General features: G+C 52.1%; 1 protein-coding gene across 8 annotated transcripts in view; it reads right to left on the bottom strand.

Annotated features, from left to right (window-relative positions):
* The window catches only part of RGS3 (regulator of G protein signaling 3), a 76,128-nt gene that overhangs the window by 26,704 nt on the left and 28,247 nt on the right, over window positions 1–21,177 (bottom strand). For 5 of the 8 annotated variants that reach the window (XM_065695930.1, XM_065695933.1, XM_065695931.1 and 2 more), the window contains 3 exons: window positions 20,230–20,313; window positions 13,343–13,454; window positions 7,232–7,272 (listed from right to left, as the gene is read on the bottom strand). In XM_065695930.1, the coding sequence (XP_065552002.1) occupies window positions 7,232–7,272; window positions 13,343–13,454; window positions 20,230–20,313 (237 nt within the window). Of the gene's footprint in view, window positions 1–4,901; window positions 5,225–7,231; window positions 7,273–10,211; window positions 10,257–13,342; window positions 13,455–13,657; window positions 13,676–20,229; window positions 20,314–21,177 lie in introns of those variants that run through there. The other 3 variants (XM_065695937.1, XM_065695938.1, XM_065695936.1) reach the window with 3 other exon arrangements.

Genomic DNA, 21,177 nt, shown 5'->3' with positions numbered 1-21,177 from the left:
ATGCACCTCTCCTTTCCCCAGGCTCCTCTCCTCTGCGGGGTTTAGGGTTCAGGGTCAGGGCTCCCAGCCCAGCTCCTCTCTGCCCAGCCCCCGGCCTCGAGCACTCAGAGCATTGGTCCTCAGCCAAACCCCACAGAGATCCCAGAGGGGAAGTACCTCGGAAACGGGCTCCAGACTACAATAGCTTTAAATCTCAGAGCAAACCTTCCACCGGCAAAACTGCAGCCCTGGGAATATCCTGTGCACAAAACACGGGCAGCAGATGCCTGGTATTTCATAACCCAGTGCCAGGCCTGATGAGAAAGCTTAGTTGGCTCCTGTGCTGAGCTGTGAAGGGGACCATGTCTCTTCCTGTGGGTTTTGGACTGCTGGGCACACTGGTGGTACCCAGAGAACAAACACTGGCAATAAAAACAGGGGTCCTATTGAAAGCTGGGATGACCGAAAGGTGTCAGGATCTCCTTGGTGCTTCAGCAGACAATGTGCACGGAACTGCTGCTTTGCAGGGCACAGCAATCTCTCCAGAGATGTGTGGCTCATTGCTGTGTGTCTTGTTTTCAAGACAGGGAGGCTCTATAGATGAAGGCAAAGGATAGATGTGCCCATCCTTCCTTGTGACACCAAGGGCTAGCTCTTAGGAAATGGGTTTTGATTGTCCTACAGACACACATGGGTGCCTTGAGAGGCACTAAGATGGCAAAGTGGACCTGCTGCTTCATGGTGCAGAGCCAACCAGTGTCTCCAGCTCACCCCAGGCTGGTCAGACCCTGTTGCGCTCAGATGCTGCTGCTGCTAAGGAGAGAGTAAATGAAGGAGTGATGCCATGGGAACATGGCATCATGGCACAGCTTGGAGGATGCTCATCCTCCAGGAGGAAAAGCCAGCCTGAAGGACCTTGTCCACCCACTTTGGAGCAGCCAGCAAGGACACAGGGCATGGACTTAACAGACCAGCACTTTGTTATCATCAGATAACAGCCTTCACAGGAAACTCCAGCCTTGAGACTATGCAGGCATGGAGCTCCCAGTGCAAACACCACTGGCAAACAGAGAGCAGGTCCATGGCCCTCCCATTCTGCAAACTCTCAGGCAAGAGGGCTCAGGGCTGAGCAGTCCCAGCGACAATAACACCAAGCTTCCCCACTGCAAACAGAGTCCCAGAGACATCCATCCCTCTTCCCTCATCTCAGCAGCAAAGAGCTCCAGCCCATGCAGCCAGCCCCAGGGAGCAGCAGTTCCACCCTAAAACCACCCACAGGTGCCTGGGGCTTTTAAGCATCTCTCCAATACTGAAACTGCACCATATCAACTCTCGGAAATGTGACCAGAGTTAAGGCTGGGGAAAAAAATTAGGAACTTCTGCTCCAAAAAGCCCATTTTATGCTCATCTCAAAACTCAGATTTGGGTTGAAGTGTTTAAAGATTCCCAAACCAGGGAAGCAGAGTGCCCCTGCTTAGCTGTTTCTCCAGCTGGGACACAAATGTTTCCTGCTCTCCCAGCACTTCCAGCCCTGCCTGCAGTGCCCGCTCCACCCCAGCCAGAGGATGTCACCTCACTGCAGTACAAGCCCATCTGACAAATAACAGCCCCCAAATCTGACAAGCATCATCTCTTTTCCTACTATGAATTAAGGGGAATTGAGATGCAATTTCAGCAGAGCTCACAGTTCACTCCACAGACAAGCACCCATCTCTTTTACTTTCTTCCATCCCGCTCACAGCACCCAATGCCAGCCAACACTCGACTTTCTCTCATCAGGAATGTAAATCCCAGCTATAATTCCACCCTGGCATCTGGGTGACTGTCACAGCACCAAATTCAGGGTTTTCTGTTCCAATGAGGCTGAGGGACTGCTAAATCACTGCTCATCTTGTCAAGGGGCTATGGTTAAACCCTTCCTGCAGGGAGGTGCGTGAGGGCTCACAGTCCCCTTTGGCCAGGGCTGCTCTGGGGTCAGTGCTGGGCACAGCTCCATGTCTCATTCACAGCCTCGAGGTTTCCTGAGCTCATGGCTCTAACCTGACCTTGCTGTCATGGCTTTTTGTGGGTATTTTCTTGCATTTAAGCACTAAAAGTATAGAGGGAGCATTTGAAAAGGAAGGATCAAGTCACCTCGCAGGCTGCTCAGGCCTCACCAAGAAGACAACTAACTGGGATGGGGTGGAAACCACACGAGCAGAGCCCAACCCAGGGCACCAGATCCTCCTTAATGCTGGGAAACGGGAAAAGAGGAACAACTTCCTTTGCTTTGGCCTTTGCCAAAACCATCACATTTTGGTCAAAAGCAAATTCAACACAAAATGCAGGTCTTTGGGCTATCACTTTGGGGTTAGAGAACAGAGGAACTGGAAAGTTGACTGAATCCCAAAGTCATCATTACTGATGCCATCATCAGGAGCTCATGGCTGCTGATCATCCTTCCCCCATGAGCCTTTCTCAGTCCCTTCTGACCCTCACAGACCTGTGTGTACAGTCCTGTTCTCCCTGTGATCACATGAAAACACATCATCAGCTTACACCAACTTAACCAACCCTCAATGCTCTATCACTGAACTGCTCTTATCATCCACTGCTTCCCCACAGTTCAAGTCAGATGCACAATTTAGCAAGCATGATTCGCTGTTTCCTACCATGCCAATGCTGACTGCAGTTAAGCAAGAGTCAGGTTTCCTAAGCCCTCCCTGGCAGAGCAATCCTCACGGAAGATGACACTGGGGTTACAGACCAGAGTTTAAGGTTCCTTCTGACACAAACCAGACTGTGATTCCAAGATTTCCCCAACACTTATCTAGAGGATCTCCCATGCAGAGTTGGGATGTGCATCTCCAAGGCAAAACAAGATCAGCCACGGATTCACAGCATCACTGGGCTCGGCTATGTAAGTGTGCTCATCACAGCAGCCAAGAAGTTGCTACTGGAAAGATTTTCTGTTGAAGCAGCTTCCCAAGAGGAACTCTGTGTCTGCAGATGAAAACTTCCAGAGGAAAAGATCCATTTGCTTGTGCTTTTCAGATGAAAAACTTACTGAGCTGTTTGATTTTAAGTCAATTCAGCCTGAATACGTTGGGTTTGAATCAAAACCTTCCAACAATGCAATAAAACACTGATCTGCAGTTTCCTATCAGTGGGATATTTCCGGAGCAGGGAAGGGTGTGAAGGCAGCCCTGGATCACATTCACATCTCTGCACTGGCTCCCTGTGGGGCTACTGATTCCCATCACAGTTGATGCTTTCTCTGACAGGTTTTACATATGTCATGACAGGAGGTGTTCATGTCCTGCAGAGAATGGAATTTGGGCAGGGGGGAAATGGAGCCCAACTCACACCCTCCAAATTCTATAGGATGCAGACACATGGGTCCGCAGTAAACCAGCCCAGAGCTTCCACAGGCAGAATCTGTTCAACTTTGAGCTGTTTCATTTAGATTTAACACACTAAAATGAAACACACGCTGGACCAGGTTTACATGCACTGAGAGTATTTCTTCAAGTACCAATTGGCAAGTAGAAAAATTAGACAAGCTTCCAGGTATACACAGCATTCCTCAGATCAGAAGGTACCACTTCCCCTCCCAAACCCTGGCTTGCTTATGTGCCGGACTATCGCAGCTACCCCATCACCACACAAGGAGCAAAAGCCGCAAGAGCAGACAGCTCAGGGGAGAACCTTCCTTTCTTTCTGCATTCGTTCCAAGACCAGCCTATATTTAGCCCTTCCAGAAGGCCCATCAGGATCGGGGCCATCTGCACTCAGGACCTCTGAGCACTGCAACTCACACCCTGGGGAGCTGTAAAACAAATCCCCCTCTGCTGTAACCCACATCGGGCTGTAAAGATCACTGTAACAGGATGCACAGGACCTAGGCTTTGTAGAGTGATTTACTGACACGTGATTAGGCAGGATGAGCAGCAGTGGCTGGTTTATGGCACTCCAGTTTCCCCTGAGAGCTGGAATTTTCATGTTTAAAATCAATGAAGCATCTCACAGGCATTGAAACGTACTTCTCTTTTGGGTCATGCCAGATCTGAATGCAAAACCACAGCGTTATGGGTCAGAACTTTATCACAAACCTTCCAGATGAGAAGGAGCAGGAGGGAACAGCTCGAGGCCTCAGCAAAGAGCTCTTCCTGCAGCAAACACGAAATCAGCCCAGCCCCATGGGCTCCCTTTTGACTCTCAGCAGCACTAAACACATTACAGCTCATTGCAGATGATTTGTGGGTTAGAAACAGCAGCATGAGCGTGTCCAGCAACCTCCAGGCCCTGTCACGGCAGCGCAACAGATGTGTCTGCCCAGATCACAGTGACAGAAGAGCTCAGTGATGAGCACCAAACCCCCCAGACCCATCACATCCACCCTGGAGAGGGCCAGCCGGCAGAGCTGAGCCAGGGAAAGGCTCCTGGCAGGGTAAAGCGCTGCTGGCAAGCCCAGGGATGGAGCAGTGGCTGGAAAGAGCCTCTGTAAAGAGCAGATGAGGAGGGTGAGAGACACTCAGGGTGCCATGGGACCAAAAAAGCTGTATCCACACAAGCATCATCCCCTCCTGTATCCTTACACAAAGCTTTCCAGTTGCCACAAGCAGTGGCAGGAGTGGCGGTGGGACAGCCACATCTACCAGCAGCGAGTGATGCTTCACTGGACTCAAATCCCAGCTTTCATTTGACAGCAGCCCATGACTTGACCTCACCCCACTGCAAAAATAACCTGAACACCACAAACTGATGCTCCCACCAGCCTCTGCAACCCCCCTGTGTGCAGCCAGCCTGCAGCAATGCCTTTGAGGGGGACCATGTTCTCCCTCCCACCAAGACTTAAAACCTCCTGGTGACACCCCACACAAACAACCCTGTAACTAAAGCTTTGCTCCTGAAAACTGAATACAAATTAAAAAAGAGATGACCTGATGGTGATTCTCTTTTCAGCTTCCCTGCAGGAAAAGGATGCTCAGATGCTCGCAGGCTGGCTCCCACAGCAGCATCCCATCAGTTAAGAAGCCTCCGTTTGCCTGAGGACAGTTCATTGAACCACACAACCTACACACAGCACGAGTGTGAGGTTTCTGCTCTCATACTTCACCAGCCCCGTCCTTGCAGCACTGCAGGTCACTGTTCCCAGAAGAGCAGCCATGGGGAAGTCAGGAGGGCACCGTCCTGCCCTGGTCACTGCTGACTCGCAGGCATGTCCCTCCTGCACCTCAGCTTCCCCTTTGAGCCAGAATTACCCATTGCTGGAGAGTCTCACGAGACCCACAGCTAGAACTGCTCCACTGGCCCCTGAAGCATGAACACCGGCCTTTCTATCTGTGCTATGTACACACACAGAAGCCACCTTCTCCCTTCCTTGAAGCAAAGAGCCAGCCAAACCAGAACACTGGAGAATCACCTCCTCACATCAGCCTGACCTCAGTGCAGACCAGCAGCCTCAGTGCAGCCCCGTGGGGTCTGGGAGGGAAGGAGTGGTACAGGGGATGCCCTGCACAGCAAGGTGCTGTCTTTGAGCAAGAGGATGCCCCAGTGTCACCTGAAAGCCCTGGGCTAGCGCAGGGTGCGAGCAGCCACTCCAGGGTATGGGCATGCAGCAAACCTGCTGGTCACTGCAGGTCAGGAAACTCCTGCTCCACCTGCAACCTGCTCCAAAATAACTCCAGGAGGAACTGGAGAATCCCATGACAGCAGCCAGTTCAGATCTGTCCTCTGGAAGAGCATGCATGTAGGAAAGCAAATGTTTCACATTTTATATACCACTACAACACTCCAACTGCAACAGAGGTCACTGATGGAGAATCACAGGATCCCAGCCTGGTCTGTGTTGCAAGGGACCTTAAAGCTCCTCTAGCTCCAACCCCTGCCACGGGCAGGGACCCCTTCCACTGGAGCAGCTTGCTCCAAGCCCCTGTGTCCAACCTGGCCTTGAGCACTGCCAGGGATGGGGCAGCCACAGCTTCTCTGGGCACCCTGTGCCAGCGCCTCAGCACCCTCCCAGGGAAGAGCTTCTGCCTAAGAGCTCATCTCAGTCTCCCTGTTTTCATCTTAAAGCCATTCTCTGATCTCAATGACCAGAGCAATTAGAGCCATTTAAGCCCCTCAAAAGCTTATGCACTTCATTAAGTCTTAACAAAGACAAGTTTTCACCTCTCAGGATCTCATGAAACATCAATCTCTCAGTCACTTCTACTTAAGGGGCCCAAAGCACTGAATTATATGTCAGGCTCTGAATGCATCTTTCCAAATGCATGAGAAAGTGCCAGGTGCCCAATATCCCACTGTTGGGATGTCGCTGAGGAACACCCATCACAGCCCTTCTGAGTCACAGCACAGGATTAGGGTATGGAGACATCAACACTCCTGGTGTTCCATAGGGACATGCACTGAGCAAACCCCTGAGGAGGCAGCTCCTGCCCGACCGCCCCAGGAAGAAACAGAGGAGACAAGGAAGGAACGGGAGGAAAACATAAGAGATGGTTACACAGCAAGTCATGGCCTGGCCCAGGTCCCAGCCACTCAAGGTGAACAACTTTCATTCTGGACATTTTCACCCAGCTTTCACAATAGCTTGTTCTTGCACAGCGCTGCTGAGCAAAGTCTGCCCTTCCTCCTCTGTGCCCTGGGGATCTTCCCCACACCCACGTTTCCACCTCTGGAAATACAAAGCCTTGAAAGCAGGAACACAGTAAAGTCACTTGAAAAGGACAAAAAGCCCCAGCATCCAACGATCAGATGGGTCCATTCACTATGAGCCAATTTTGCAGTCTCCTTGGCTGCTTCACAGCACAAATGTAACTGTGCCAATGTCTGAGTGATTCCAAACCTGTTTAGAGCATTTAGCCATGTACCAGCCACACATGACTTTGAGATATCATGCCCTTTAGACTGAGCTTCCTTATTTTATTTGAGGGCTTCACACCCGGGTGCTTGAAGACAAGAAAAGCAAGATGCCTAAAAGATAAAGACAAAACAGTTGGCAAGGAAATGTGCCCCCAGGCAAAAGAATCCCAGGGTAAGACAAAGTGAGATGCTGTGCAAAGGGGCAGGGGAAAAGCAAACCGCCTGATTCCTCTTAGCAGCTTCTCACTAACACATTGTGGCTGCAGCCATTTCCAGACCTCTGGCATATTAAAAAGGAAGTAAAAACCAGCCTGCCCAGTGCTCCTGCCAAAGCAGAAAGGGTCAGAGTTTTTGGTCCGTGTTCAGCTCCCACTAGAAAGTTCAATTGGAAAACAGCAGCACTCACCTCTGCAAGGTAAAGGATGCAGAATTTCCGGTCTTCTGAACCTATAAAGAAGGAAAAACCAGGATCAGAATTCAGCTACAACCGCATTTCTGCAAGCAGAGCCACGGGCAGAGGAGCTGGCGAGGAGACAGCCTTTAATGAATATTTATTGTTGTCACCCCACAGTACCAGGCTGTGATGTGGAGTGATGTATGCTGCATCTGCAGGGCCATGCGCCGGGCAGGCTGCGTCGCATGGTGTTTGCATGGATTCACTGTGCTGTCATGGATTCTCCTTTGGGATTGTCCTTTGGGTTAAAGGTTTGTTTCATTCAGAGGCCACGTCCAGGCTCTTCTGCCCTCCTGCCATGGCACAGGCAGCCTGATTCCTCGCTGGGCCTATGGAGGCCCCACAGTGCACATGGAGCCATCCTGGGCACCACTGGGTCTCATCCCTCTGTGCACGCTTTGCTCCCAGGAACACTGACCAGAGCAGCTCCTGTTCCTACATCCTTGCTCATTCCCAGCTTCCAGCCCCAAGCCCTTGGTAAGGCTGGTGGCAGCTCTGCCCAGTGCTGTCTGGCCCAGCCTCCACCAGTGCCAGTGGCTGGGGTCAGCACCTCTCCAAGGAGAGTGAGCCAAATTCCAGGGCAATGGGAAGTGGTTGATGTGGCGCAGAGCCCACCCTGCTCCATCGGGCTGAGGGCGAACTCCCCAAGCTCCCGCCAGTGTGGAGCTCCGGAGACCTGACCAAGAGACCAAGAGACTTGCACTTCCAGGGCTTTCAGAAAGGAGATGGTGTTAGAGGCAATGCAGTGACCAGCTTTGCAATCCACATCTCACTGGACCATGGAGAAGCCCGGCACAGCTCCTCTTCTTGCTGCCAGCTATCCCAGGGGATGTGTCATGCCCCAGCTGCTCCACCAGGCTGGTTTCTGCAGGCCTGGCCTCCCCTGTACCCAACAAGAAGGCATTCCTGAAGATTTGCCCTGGCTTTTGATCGCTTTTGGCGAGATGTGTCTCCAGTGCCAAGAGAAGCCAGCTCCTGGCATACATCAGCTGCACAGGAGGACATGAGGCTGGCACAGGACAGGGTCACCCCAGCTCTGAAGCAGGACATCCCATCTCCTGGAGCCTGCTCTCTCCTTCTCACCACCATGCCCTGAACCAGCTTTGCTCTTGGTAGCTGGGCTGCAGCTTTCGTCACCCTTTTCATGACGTGATCTGTACCATGAGGTCAGAGCCGCAGCCTGGGCACGCTGCACATCCCGTTCGGAGCAGTATCAGCACAAGCTCTGCTTCATTTCAACAGCCTGGGCTGCACTAATGATGGGAACAGGCTCTGTGCAGGGCTGGAAACACCCTGTTCCCCAGAGGAGAGCAGCTCTGCTGCAGGCAGCAGCCCAAGTGTCAAGATAAGAGCTTGTGACCCACTGAGGGACTCACTGATGCCTCTTGAGTCACCCCATGGACAACGTGAAATCCATGAAGTGCAATGGTCTGGAACTGTTTGCTGCGTGTCTCTTCCCACTGGGATCATAGACCTGCCTCTGCCAGCTCCACTTTCAATGCACATTGCAGGATATAGGCTGGACACCACCATGGGGACAGCAGGACACTGCCACAGAGGCTGCTGGAGCCAGCGCCACCCAGAGAGCTGCTGTGGACCACTTGGATGAGGAGCCCCTGTGCATTTGAATGAGCTTCTCTCCACTTCACCCTGGGCAGTGTGAGGGTCAGGGAAGCAGCCTGGCCCCACAGCTGCCAGCCCAGGGCCCAGCGATGCCCATCAAAGCTTCACTTCCAGAAGGGGAATGATGCTGAACGGGGCTGGCTGGGAGCTGTGTCTCACCCCTGCGCCACAGGAAAACCCTTCACTGCTCTCCAACAGCAATGTCCGAGCTCTCCCAGCACCCACTTCCATAAATCCCAGCAGCATGATCAGGGAGCATTTTCCTTGCAAAGCCAAAGCCTCTGATGGGAGCTCCTCAGTCACTGCTTCGCCCCTCGAGGGAAGGTTTGGAGGCAGGACCTGAGCCTGCTGCTGGCACACCATGAGTCCACCATCCCCTTCTGCAGCTCCTGCTTCCCGAGTGCTCACCAGCACAAAACCCACCCATCTTCTCCACTGGGGTCCCTGCTCCTCCCTGCAACACGACCAAAGCTCGCCAGGCTGCCCTGCGAAGCAAACTGCGGAAGAACAGCATGTCCAACATGAGCCACTTCCCCTCAGGAGCCTTAACCAGGCTGACGTGAGGAGCAGGTCACCTTTAGAGACAAGCACCCTCAGAAGGAAAGGTGATGCTGGAGTGTAACAGCCTGGGAATGACCCTGCTTCCCTTGGGCCTCTCTATTCCTTCTGCAATAACTACTGATCCCAACAAAGCCCAAAACCATCAGAATTCAGCTCCTTTTCAAATTCCTCTCCATTGAGCTTTCAATCTTGGCATTATCAACCTCCACAGCCAGCAGCTCCTATCCCTTGTCCCCCCAGCTACACATGGCCAAGCAGCCCAGTGCCTATAGGACACAGAAAGCAAGGAGCCAGCCTAGGCTAAGGAACTGCTTGAATCCCATTTTCTACCAGGAATTGCCTTTAGAGAGACAATAAATGGGAGGTAAGAGACTGGCCCCAGCCCAGCAGCTGGGCTCGAGCCAGCGCCATCCCCAGCGAGGGCAGAGCTGGGAAGGGCAGATCCAAGCACAGATTTCAGCACAAACCAGGATTTCTTCCGTGAAGGTTTTCCCGGTGTCTGGAGGGTGAGGCTGGAGCACTGGAGGCTGCTGTGCCCTGTGCTCTGCTCGTCTCCTGCACCCCAGATCACAGAGGCCACCAAAGACAAGGGGAGAGGCACAACCTTGTCCTGGGGATGTAGCAGCTCAGGCTCATGTGGGGCTGCATTCCCTATGGAATCCACACCTGTCTGACAGCTGAACAGCGCACAGGCTCAGGCAGATTCAGTGGAAAGCTGAAGGAAACAAGCAGAAGAAAACAAACTCACTTGAGGATATTTCAGCTCCTTCCTGCTGTGTTGTGGCAGGGACTGGCTTGTGCTAACTGGAGCCGTCCCTGCCCCGGGGCTGGGCTGCTGCGAGTGCTCGCACCGACAAAAGGAGGTGTGAGTTTTGTGGGGACACGTCCCCCTCTGCAGCTCAGCCTCATCCCACTCTGACGTGTGGGGCAGGACTCACCCAGCACAGCGGCAGCCTCCAGCACCGCCCCACACCTCCTGTGCAACCCCAAGAAAACACCCACTGGCTGCAGGGTTTGGGTGGTGTGTGCCAGGAACCAGGTCAAAAACATGGGAAAAGAGGGATGATGGTCCTGGCTGCTTTCCACAGCTCCTGGTGTGACCCAGGGGACCACGGCAACCCCTCCTGACCACCCTTCCACAAAGATGGGTCTCAGGGAGGGTGCTGCAGGGCCCTGGGTACATCAGGAGAGAGGAAGGTTCTTCTGCACACTCAAACCTGGCTACCAAGAGGGGACAAGCTCTGTGGCACATGTCCCTGGGGAGGTGCGGCAGGGTTCAAGCCCTGGGTGCTATCATGGAACCATGGAATGGTTTGAGCTGGAAGGGACCTTAAAGCTCCTCCAGTTCCAACCCCTGCCACTGGCAGGGACCCCTACCACTGGAGCAGCTTGCTCCAAGCCCCTGTGGCCAACCTGGCCTTGAGCACTGCCAGGGATGGGGCAGCCACAGCTTCTCTGGGCACCCTGTGCCAGCGCCTCAGCACCCTCACAGGGAAGAGCTTCTGCCTAAGAGCTCAGCTCAGTCTCCCCTCGGGCAGGTTCAAGCCATTCCCCTTGGCCTGTCCCTACAGGCCCTTGTCCAAAGCCCCTCTCCAGGTTTCTTTCTTTCCAGCATCACTGGGCAGCAGGGAGAAGCTGTGGCAGGACAGAAGACTCAATCACACTCTTGGCCTCTAACTTGGAGCTGTTTGCTGCAAGATACAGCTGGGTGGGATGTCAAGGACAGCAAAGCAGCCCATGAGAAGTCCTTGTCTGCAGGATCCCAGCTCAGTCCTGAGGTTCCTCATTCCAGCTGCAGAACAGGAGCGCTCTTCCCTATCCCAAAGCCGAGTGCACCCAGCCGGGGTGGGGGCAGGATCCCAGCAATGTGGTGACCTTCACGTGGAAATTCCCACAGTATCTGGTGAGGAAGCCAGCCCTGTCACACTGGAAACATTGGCTGGTGTGGTGCTCATCAGCCCTGCTCGGCTTCTAAAGCAGGAAGACGGCGCATTGTACAGCAGATCACACTGATTTGCTTTCGCACAGTGCAGCGAGCAGCAGCAACAGGAAACATCACAATGGTCTGTAGTGCACCGGAGATGTCCCGATTGTTGTACTCAGCAATACGCCTGTTCCTATTCATGTGCCATTCAGTCCTATAGGAGACTAACAGAAAAGCCCTGCCAAAAGGGATGGACACCTTTTCGCTCGTTCCACCCGCCTTTGAAGCGGCCCTGCCCAAAGCAGGAGGATGAGCTGCCTCAAAACTGACTGTGCTGGATTCCTGGTGCATGGTGGGTGGTTCAGTGCCGGAGAGACAAGCACCCCCTTCAGAGAGCCTTGTTAAAGCTATTCCAGATGTGATCCAGCCCAGTTATTATGGCAACAAGGAAGTAAGTGGCAGAAAAGCACTCATGAAATCCAACTGCTCTGCCTGAGGTTAGGAGGCACATTCCTGTGCCGAGCTGTGAACAGATCTGGGTGCACAGAGCCAGGACCAGAATCACGGGGAAGCTGATTCCATCAAGGAGGTGAAGAAGAGCAGAGTTATTCCTGAGGCTCGGAGAGCATCCGGGCAGCACACACATGCTCCAGGAGCAGACACTGACCAACAGCTGAGCACTCCAGCCAGGAACAGTTTTCTTTGGCTGTTTCTTAGAAATGAGCAGCACCAAGAACAAACCCCATAGACCCCAGGGAAGCTTCAGGGGCTTTTCTAAATGGCTCGTGCCGTGGTGCCCCCTCACTCTCGCTGTGTTTCTACCCCCACCAAAGAGGTCCGTGAAAGGATCTGGGAGCAGAAATTATGGAAATGGGAAATAACAACTGAGAGGCAGCCTGTGGTGCCCTGCTCAGCACTGCAGACCACCAGCACTGAGGCTCACAACAACATGGCACACATGGAAAACACAGCTCATCCACAGAGTCATGGCAAGGGACAAAATCCAGCCAGAAAATGATCCATTTGGAGAAGCAGCCCGGATCTAGATGAACCCCTTTTGGTGAGGGCCATGGGACTGCATAAAGACATCCGCCCCACACTGACACAGTCAGGGGACTGCCCACAAAACAAACCCATACCCAAAAGTGACTGCACCAAGGAAGGAACAAGGCGAGGGACTGGGCTTGGGGTCAAGTGATTCCACAGTAGCAAATAGAATGTGGTAAAGGCAATTCATTTGTTCTCCTTTTGACCCTGAGTAGCTGAAGGCCATCTTTCAACCTCATTTCAATTTGAGATAACTGATTTTGGATCAGCCCCTGCCATAGGAGCCCTCTCTGAGCCCTCAACTTGATGGGAAAGCACAGCCAACAGAAGAAGGGCATGGTCCACAGCCTGCCACCGAGGCCAGGGTTTGCTCAAGGTTTGCTCTTTCTTCCTGCATGGGGGAGGATGCTGGTGCAGGGGGAAACTGTGGGTGGTTGAAGGGAGAAGTAGCAGAGTAAAGGTCAAGCAGGGCTCAGCCAAGCTCCCCCAGAGACAACCTCTGAACTCCCTTGAGGGTAACCTCAGACTTCCCCTTCTCCACCTCGGCAAGCCCCAGCTGCAGGCAGGGTAAAACCAGCAAGGGAGCAGCCCAGCACAGCCAGAGACCGGGGAATGCCAGCCCCAAACCCCCAAGAGATGCACCACAAAGCCCTGGAAAGCAAGGGGTGGTACCCACGTGCCCCTGAGGTGTCCCAGGAGATGGAGCTCCTGGGGACTGGGTTAATGCAGGGACAGGGAGGGTGATGCTGGCCCTGCACCCCCCTGCAGGATGATGTGGCAGCACCAGTTAGATGGTATTGTTACACACTAGAAACAGTGGAGTAACAGGGTGCTATGCTGCTGCTGGCTAGAAACATTTATAGCTAATGGCATGAAAATGCACCAAACTGCTGCCTGCAGACACTCACCCTCCTGGAGCTTGACACTCTCCAGGTAGAGAGGGTTCCTCAGCACGTTGCAGCGCCCAGGCTCGTCCTCCTTGGTGAAGAGCAGTAGGTCAGAGTAGACAAAGAGAGTCACCTGGAAGCACAAAAGCAGGAGCTATGAGACATTCACTTCTTGGCACTGAGACAAGGGAAGGTCCTGGGTAGGTTCTCTGCCCTGGGGAGACACACCAGCCATGGCAGCAGCCCAGGCACCCTTCCCTAAGGGCTGATCCCTGCTACAGCCCTCGGGGTGCTCCCAGACCAGGCTCCCCCCAACTCAGCAGCCACCCACTGAACCTTGTGGAGCCCCGTGACAAGAGGGACAGACCTGCCCGACAGTTTAACTCCACACAAACACACCCTCTGCTCTCTCGTGTCACTTCCCATTTGCATGAGCTATAAATCAGAGGAGCAGGAGGAGGGAATAAGCTGCCGACTAATCCCAGCACGTCGTAGAAGCTGCAACCTAAAAGCAAACGTGATCTCCCGAGACACTTCTTGCTGTTCCCAGTGCTCCCTCTGGGAAAACAACAGTTTGGCTTTTAAAACAGCAGTTACAGGAAACAAACTTGACACCTTTAAACCACGCTGATGGGTGGAAAGCAAACACTGAACCCCCAGCTCCATGCCTGAGCAGTGTCCTAGAGCCTGGGAGCTACTCCAGAGCAGTGGGTAAATGCTCACAGCTCAGAAGGGAGATTTTGTTCTGTTTCTGGCTCTTGCCTGAGGTCCCTACTTCAATCAGCACAGATCAGTGTGATCTTTAAGAATCATGAAGTGGTTTTGGTTGGAAGGGACCTTAAATATCATCCAGTTCCAACTTCCTGCAATAGGAGGGACCCCTTCCACTAGAGCAGCTTGCTCCAAGCCCCTGTGTCCAACCTGGCCTTGAACACTGCAAAGGATGGGGCAGGAATGGAGCAGGAATGGAGCTTCTATACTGGAGATCCCTGACCCAGGAGCCTACTGGAGGCGAGTAGCTCAGTGCAATCACTGTGCCAGTAGCCGAGGTTGGGGCCTGTCTCACTCTCCAGCAGGAATTGAGGAAATGCAGCCAAATGCAGAAGATGCCAGGAAGCGGCTGCAATGCACCAGTGGACATGCCAGATACCAGAGCTTCTGCATGCTACCAAACCACATGCTGACCTTGGCCCAGGATGCAGCATGTGAGCACACAGCTGCTTCTAACTACTGCTTGGGATGCTCCCAAAAACCTCCTCCAGCAAAGGGAAAGCTACTTTGCAACACTGAACAAAGCAATGAAGGTTTTGTGGCCTTTCAGCAACCCTTTTGCAAAAGCAGAAAACAATCCAGCATCCCAGGGCCAGGCTGGACAGGGCTTGGAGCAAGCTGCTCTAATGGAAGGCGTCCCTGCCCGTGGCAGCGGTTGGAACTGGATGAGCTTTAAGGTCCATTCCAGTACAAACCAGGCTGGGATTCTATAATCCAAGGGCTCACTGGGAGCTATAGCACCACTGCCACCACCAAGTCACCTTTGAAAGGTGACTGCTCTGAGTCACTGTCCCAGTACAATCTGTCTCCATGCCCAGCAGCTGATGGACACATGTCAGGGGGAGGACAAGTTGGGTATCAGTTCATCACACAATGGTGAGCTCATGTCAGGGCAGCAGCATGTGGCTCTGAAACCAAAATCGAGCCCTTGACACAGGATTTTTCCTTGCTGTGCCAATTCATTTCTGTGGGATTCTTAATAAGCACAAAGCTACTGGCACAGCTTTAACTGACAATGAAACCAGACAGGGTCTGTTTTTCTCTGTGTTACTGGGAAAATCCCTTCCTCTGCTCTCAAGATGCTGCTGGCTTTGCGCCCACATTCACCCTCTTCACTACCTCTACTACTACCTTATTATTAATACCAGGAATAACAAAGTACAAACTGCACTATAAACTTTCTCCTATGCCCGTCTCATGTCAAAGGTAACTTCTGGGACATTTCTGGTGCCGTCCCAGGTCCCTCAGCCTCAAATAAAAGATGTTCAGGGATTCTGAGAATAGCAACTTGAAGTGAAGGAGTCAGCATCCTGCCCCATCCCTGGCAGTGTTCAAGGCCAGGTTGGACACAGGGGCTTGGAGCAAGCTGCTCCAGTGGAAGGTGTCCCTGCCCATGGCAGGGGGTGCAACTGAATGAGGTTAAGGTCCTTTCCAACACAAACCAGGCTGGGATTCTGTGAGAGAAAAGCAGGATCAGGAAGTGGTCATGCTGGAAATGAAGGAAAGAAAATGAAGACACATGGAATTTTAAAGGGTAGAAGAAAGATGAGAAGGGTCAGCAGGAATAAAAATATCACTTCAAAACCAAGCAGGTTTACACAGGGCATCATGGAAACAGAAATACACAAAAAGCATTTATAGGTAACATTGTGTTTTTATGAGAAGATAGAACCAGAGTGATCTGGATTGGAGGGGACCTGATTGAATTCAGGATGTAGAAAGATAAAAGCACAGCCAGTGTGGGTCACATAAGAGCATCTCTATTAGATGCTGCTTCCAGGAAGACACTTGATTTTAGATCAGCTCCACACAAACCAGTTTACAAAGGTCCTGGTGCTCCTCCACATTTCTGGGTCAGGAAAAAGAGAGTGTCCCTTCCACCCACAAAGCCAGAGCCTGCCAAGAGCACCCCAGCACCAGCCTGGACTCCAGCAGACCCTGGTCACAGCAGTGGAAGCAGGATCAGCATAGCTGAGCACTGGAAACTCGAAGCATGGATGACTCTAAGGCAGCAGCCAGCAGAGGGGAGGGCTGCAGGGAGTGACCTGGAGCTCTGCCTGGGGTTGCCATCACACTGCTGACAGGCTGCAACATGTCCAAAACAGCCCTTTGCAAACAGACCTGGTATCTACCATGAAAAATCACAGGGCCCATAAAAGAAAAAGAGCAAACACAAAAGAACCACAGCACCTGAACTCACCCAGGCAAGACACAGAACCCACAAGAGCTGCCTCCTGGCCTGTCAGTGTCTCTGTATGTTTCCCAGGGCTAATTTCCTGCCCCAAATTAAGAAATAAGACAAGTGACGCGATGACAGGACTCTGAAGACAGACACAGGCTCACCTGCGTTACTACTGGAGTGATGAAGCCACATGGCAGACGTCACACAGACCTTAGGGGAATGGGAATAAATTTTACAGGGGGGAAATGTTCACAGAGGCTGACACTGATGTGTGGGACACAGCGCATGTCTGTGTGCTGTGCACACAGCAAAAGAGCAAAGCCTCAGCTGCTGATAGATTTGACTAACTACAGAATATAACCAGCAAGGCATTGCTGCACAAGGAAGGGCCATGCTTAAAGTGCTTCCTACAAGAAAAAAGAACATGGATGCCAGGAGGGAAAGCAGCAGGTTAGTGCGCTTCACAGAATCATTAGGGTTGGAAGGGACCTCTGGAGATCATGTAGTCCATTCCTCAGGATGCTTCCCCAGTATGAGAACAGGAGCTCAACGCCTGGCAGAGCCTGGCCACAGGGCGCAACAACCACACATTGTAAAGCAAAGCAGGGTAACAAAAGCGTTATGAAAAGTGCCCAGAAATAAAGCCTTGCAGCCACAGCACCTTCACATTCAACCTTAGGAACTGTTCCTAACTGCTCAAACTGCTCTTCTGCTCAAACACCAGCATTAAGCAGTGATTGTGCAGATGGGGAAATGGTGAAAAACAAGGAAGAGAAGGCTTTTCAGTGGCAGTGAAGAAGGGACAGAGTAAGAGGGACCAGTATGGTGGAGAGAATGGGTAAGTGCAGGTTTCTGGTGTTCTCACCCAAAACTGTCTAAAAAAGGCTGAAAACAAGATCTTGAAATGTCTGTGCCAGGGAGAAGGGTTTTGGTCAACCAATTGCATTGGCCAAACTCAGCCACCCACTGAAACATGGAGCTGGGAGCCCTGTCCCTGGCCAGGAGTGCCAGGAACTTGCAGTGCAACACTTGGGATGAGAGAGCAAAGCCTCTTGTTCTGCTCTGGACATACTGGTCCATGACCTCCAGGCTGCTGGCAGAGCTGGGGGCTTTCAGAGCTCAAGGGAGGACCATCCTGATCTGCAGAAAAGAGAGCTGGGAAAGGGATGAGCATGATTCATGCTGTGAAGGTGCCTCAGGGCTTTGGCAAGTTGCCTCCAGGTACATTAGAGATGGACCCACAAGGACAAAGCCCATGTTTGACACCTCGTGTGCAACCGCAGCATCACGCAGGTTCCTCTCCACTCCACAGACTGGAGGGATTTTAGAAGAGAATAAAATGGGAATTGCAACAAAGTCTAGACAGGATGTGATTAAAGCCTGAATAAGGATTGCCCCAGAGGTAAGGTCAGGGAAAGGACAGATCCTGGCAAGCCTCCAGAGAAATAGGTTGACTCCTTCAGGAGATGGGAGAGTTTGCTCAGTGATGAGGATGTGGGTTCTGATGGCAAAGCTGCCAATGGGGAAAGATTCTGGGTGGGTCTGGGTTTTTGGGGGGCTGAAAAGGGCAGAATTGACCAGGATCTCCAGCCCCTGCACCAGGGCCCTCCCCTCTTGAGCCAAAACAGAACAACATCCAGAAAAAGCTCCTGCAAACCACAGGAGCAGGGGTCCAGTTTGAGAAAGACTGGGTGGGAAGAGCAGTGGGGAAGTGGAAAACCCCATGGAGCAAGGAAGAAAGGACCGATAGGAAACAGGACAGCCTCTGTTCAGGCAGCAGAGAAGGCTGGAGAGGGAGAGAGCTCAAGTCCAGCAAAAAGAGAAGTCAGAGCCCTTCTGTACCAGGGGAAGCTCCACTGTGTGTCCAGGCCAGTTTCAGTCTTGCTGGCTTCAGAAGTTTAGGTTCCCACCTCACAGCCCATCAGGACCAAAGCAGAGCCCATTGCTCCATTGGAGAAGGGAAGTCTCTGGCTTTCCAGAGAGACCTGCAGCGACCCCTGAAAGCTCTGCAAAGCCTGCCCTGACCCTGTGACACACTGCAGGTATGAGCCAGCCCTTCCATGGGGACATGGCTGATGTCCAGTGTTGCTGCCCTCAGCTGTCAGCTCCCAGCGACAGGGAGCCATGCAACAGCACCACGTTTGGGTTCGCACAAAGGGAAAGACCCCTGCCTTCCAAAGCAGACACTGCCACGTGCTTTTCCCCATTCACTGCTTCTGTTTTTCCACTCTGCTTAGTCACAGCCTCTAGCCTTGCCCCTCTGCCCGGCTTGCACAGGCATCACAGCCTCAGGGCACCATCATTCCCAAACTGTGTCTCACACTCCTGGCCAGCATGCAGCATCCTGCCCTTCCCTGGCAGCAGCTCCAACTGGGAAATCCTCTTCCAGCCTCATGCTCTTCTTCAGGGTATCATAAGCAAAAAGCGTCCTTTCCCTGAGACATCCTCCTCCTGATCCTGCCCAAGCTGGGTCTCTGGAATGGCCATTTGGAGACAGAGCAGCACATCTCCCCTGGACATGCTTGTCCTGAGGCTCTCCATCATATAAATATGAACGCCCCATACACACACATGCTCCACGCAGGCTCAAACAGCATTAGTTATTCACAGTAATTCAACATTTGGCTGCTACTACAGACTTCTGAGTCTGGTCTGAAAGTGAGCAACTCCAAACAAGCCAGGAGAAGCACCCTGACTTCAGGCTGGCCTCCACATTTCCAAACCATCACAGCACAGCTGCTACTCAGCCATGGGTTTACTTGATTTTCGTTCATGAGGGTGTGCAGAAGACCCTGAGCAGCAAAGAACAGCAGCACAGACAGGGAAAGAGGTTTTTTTTACAGATCAGTGCCAAGTTTCCTATCGATCAGGCAATTTCTCATGTAGTTTGGCAGAAAGAAAAAAGTGATTCAAGTCAAAGCAAGGGATTAATCACACTTTGAAAATCAGAGAGACACTTGAAGTAACACAATGTTGTACTGTTTTGTAGAGGCCAGTGATGTGATACATCTGGGATTCTGGTCACCCAGAAGGTGTTACCAGAAAGCCCAGAGAAGCTGTGGCTGCCCCATCCTTAGCAGTGTTCAAGGCCAGGTTGGACACAGGGGCTTGGAGCAAGCTGCTCCAGTGGAAGGGGTCCCTGCCTGTGGCAGGGGTTGGAGCTGGATGAGCTTTAAAGTCCCTTCCAGAACAAACCAGGCTGGGATTTTCATAGAATGAAACCGAGATTAGCCAAATTAAAATTCCTTATGGCACATTGCTTCCTCCAAATTCAAACCAAAATCATGCTGTGCACTGGTGAGATTCTCTGAAAATGCCCCAAAGAAGCAACACTTTCCCTCAGCACTGGCAGTGCTGGGGTGGGCTCTCCCAGCTGCTGCTTCCTCTGTCCCAAATCCCAGGGCTTTGCAGCCTTTGCAGCTGGGCGTGAGTGAAGCCAGCAGCAAATCTAATCAACACATCCAAAGTCTGCCAGTTGGGATGCTGAAAGCTGACCCTTACACAGGCTCAGCACGTAGCCAAAGCTTCCCAAGGTTAACAGTCCTCTGATAACATCACAGAGAAGCAGCAGAAAGAAGGAAAAGAAAGGGGAATTTGGACGAGGCATACAACCTGTTTCAGGAGCTGAATTCCTGGATGCTCCTGTTCTCTGTCTAATTCTCTAACCTGGCCCAAAATACTCTTAAACTCCCTCTTTCTGGGTCTGAGTGGCCTCAGCTACCAGACTGTGACCAGCAGGCATTTGCCATGTGCAGTTTCTTTGTGAGCATGAAGACAAGAAAATAAAGTTGATTTCTAGCAGAGGAAAGCTTTGATATTGAGTTTATCCCATCATAAACTGACTGCAAGTTTTCCAAATATAGTATTGATATCAGCACTACACAAGAAAACATTTCCCTTTGCAATCTGCTATATAAGACTGCAGAGAGCATGCTTAGAAAGCTCAGAATCTTACCTGTATGGTCCTGGTCCTGCTCTCATGAAGCAGCAACTCCTCTGACAGCAGCAGAGTCCGGGCTGGGTTACAAAGATCTAGGGGCTACATTTGAAAGGAAACAGGCAAAAAAGAGACCGAATCAGTCAAACCTTCCACTGGAAATGTGGTTTGCCAGAACAACTTTCCACCCGCAAACCCACTTTGTCTGCACTTTGAGCTCTAAGTCATTCAGGAAGAAGCCACCCCACAGTGTGCTCAGGACAGCAGGTCTGCAGTCCAGCCACACGATAAAGAGAAGGCTGAACACTTAACACCTACGTCAGACCCAGCTATAAAAAGACCATCAGCCTCCTGCCTCTCCACGTCAACTGCTCCGCAGTGTGGGCTTGGGGATGGGTGCTTCTTAGCAGGAAACACAACCACAACAGTGGCACGTTGGGTTCTCACACCCCTCAGACAAGAATGTTTGCTATATGATTTTATGGATTAGAGTCACAGAATCACAGAATCCCAAGGGTTGGAAGGGACCTCAAAAGATCATCTAGTCCAACCCCCCCACAAGAGCAGGGTAACCTACAGTACATCACACAGGAACTTGTCCAGGCGGGCCTTGAACATCTCCAGTGTAGGAGACTCCACAACCCCCCTGGGCAACCTGTTCCAGTGCTCTGTCACTCTTACAGTAAAGAAGTTCTTCCTGATGTTAACGTGGAACTTCCTATGCTCCAGTTTACACCCATTGCCCCTTGTCCTATCACTGGATATCACTGAAAAAAGCCTAGCTCCATCATCCTGACACCTACCCTTTACATATTTGTAAACATTGATGAGGTCACCCCTCAGTCTCCTCTTCTCCAAGCTAAAGAGACCCAGCTCCCTCAGCCTCTCCTCATAAGGGAGATGTTCCACTCCCTTAATCATCTTTGTGGCTCTGCGCTGGACTCCTTCAAGCAATTCCCTGTCCTT

This window comes from Lathamus discolor, chromosome 15, assembly GCF_037157495.1.
Source record: "Lathamus discolor isolate bLatDis1 chromosome 15, bLatDis1.hap1, whole genome shotgun sequence".
NCBI classification, from domain to species: Eukaryota; Metazoa; Chordata; class Aves; order Psittaciformes; family Psittacidae; genus Lathamus; species Lathamus discolor.
The sequence above is the reverse complement of the archived record's forward strand: the minus strand, read 5'-3'. Positions and strand labels throughout refer to the sequence as shown.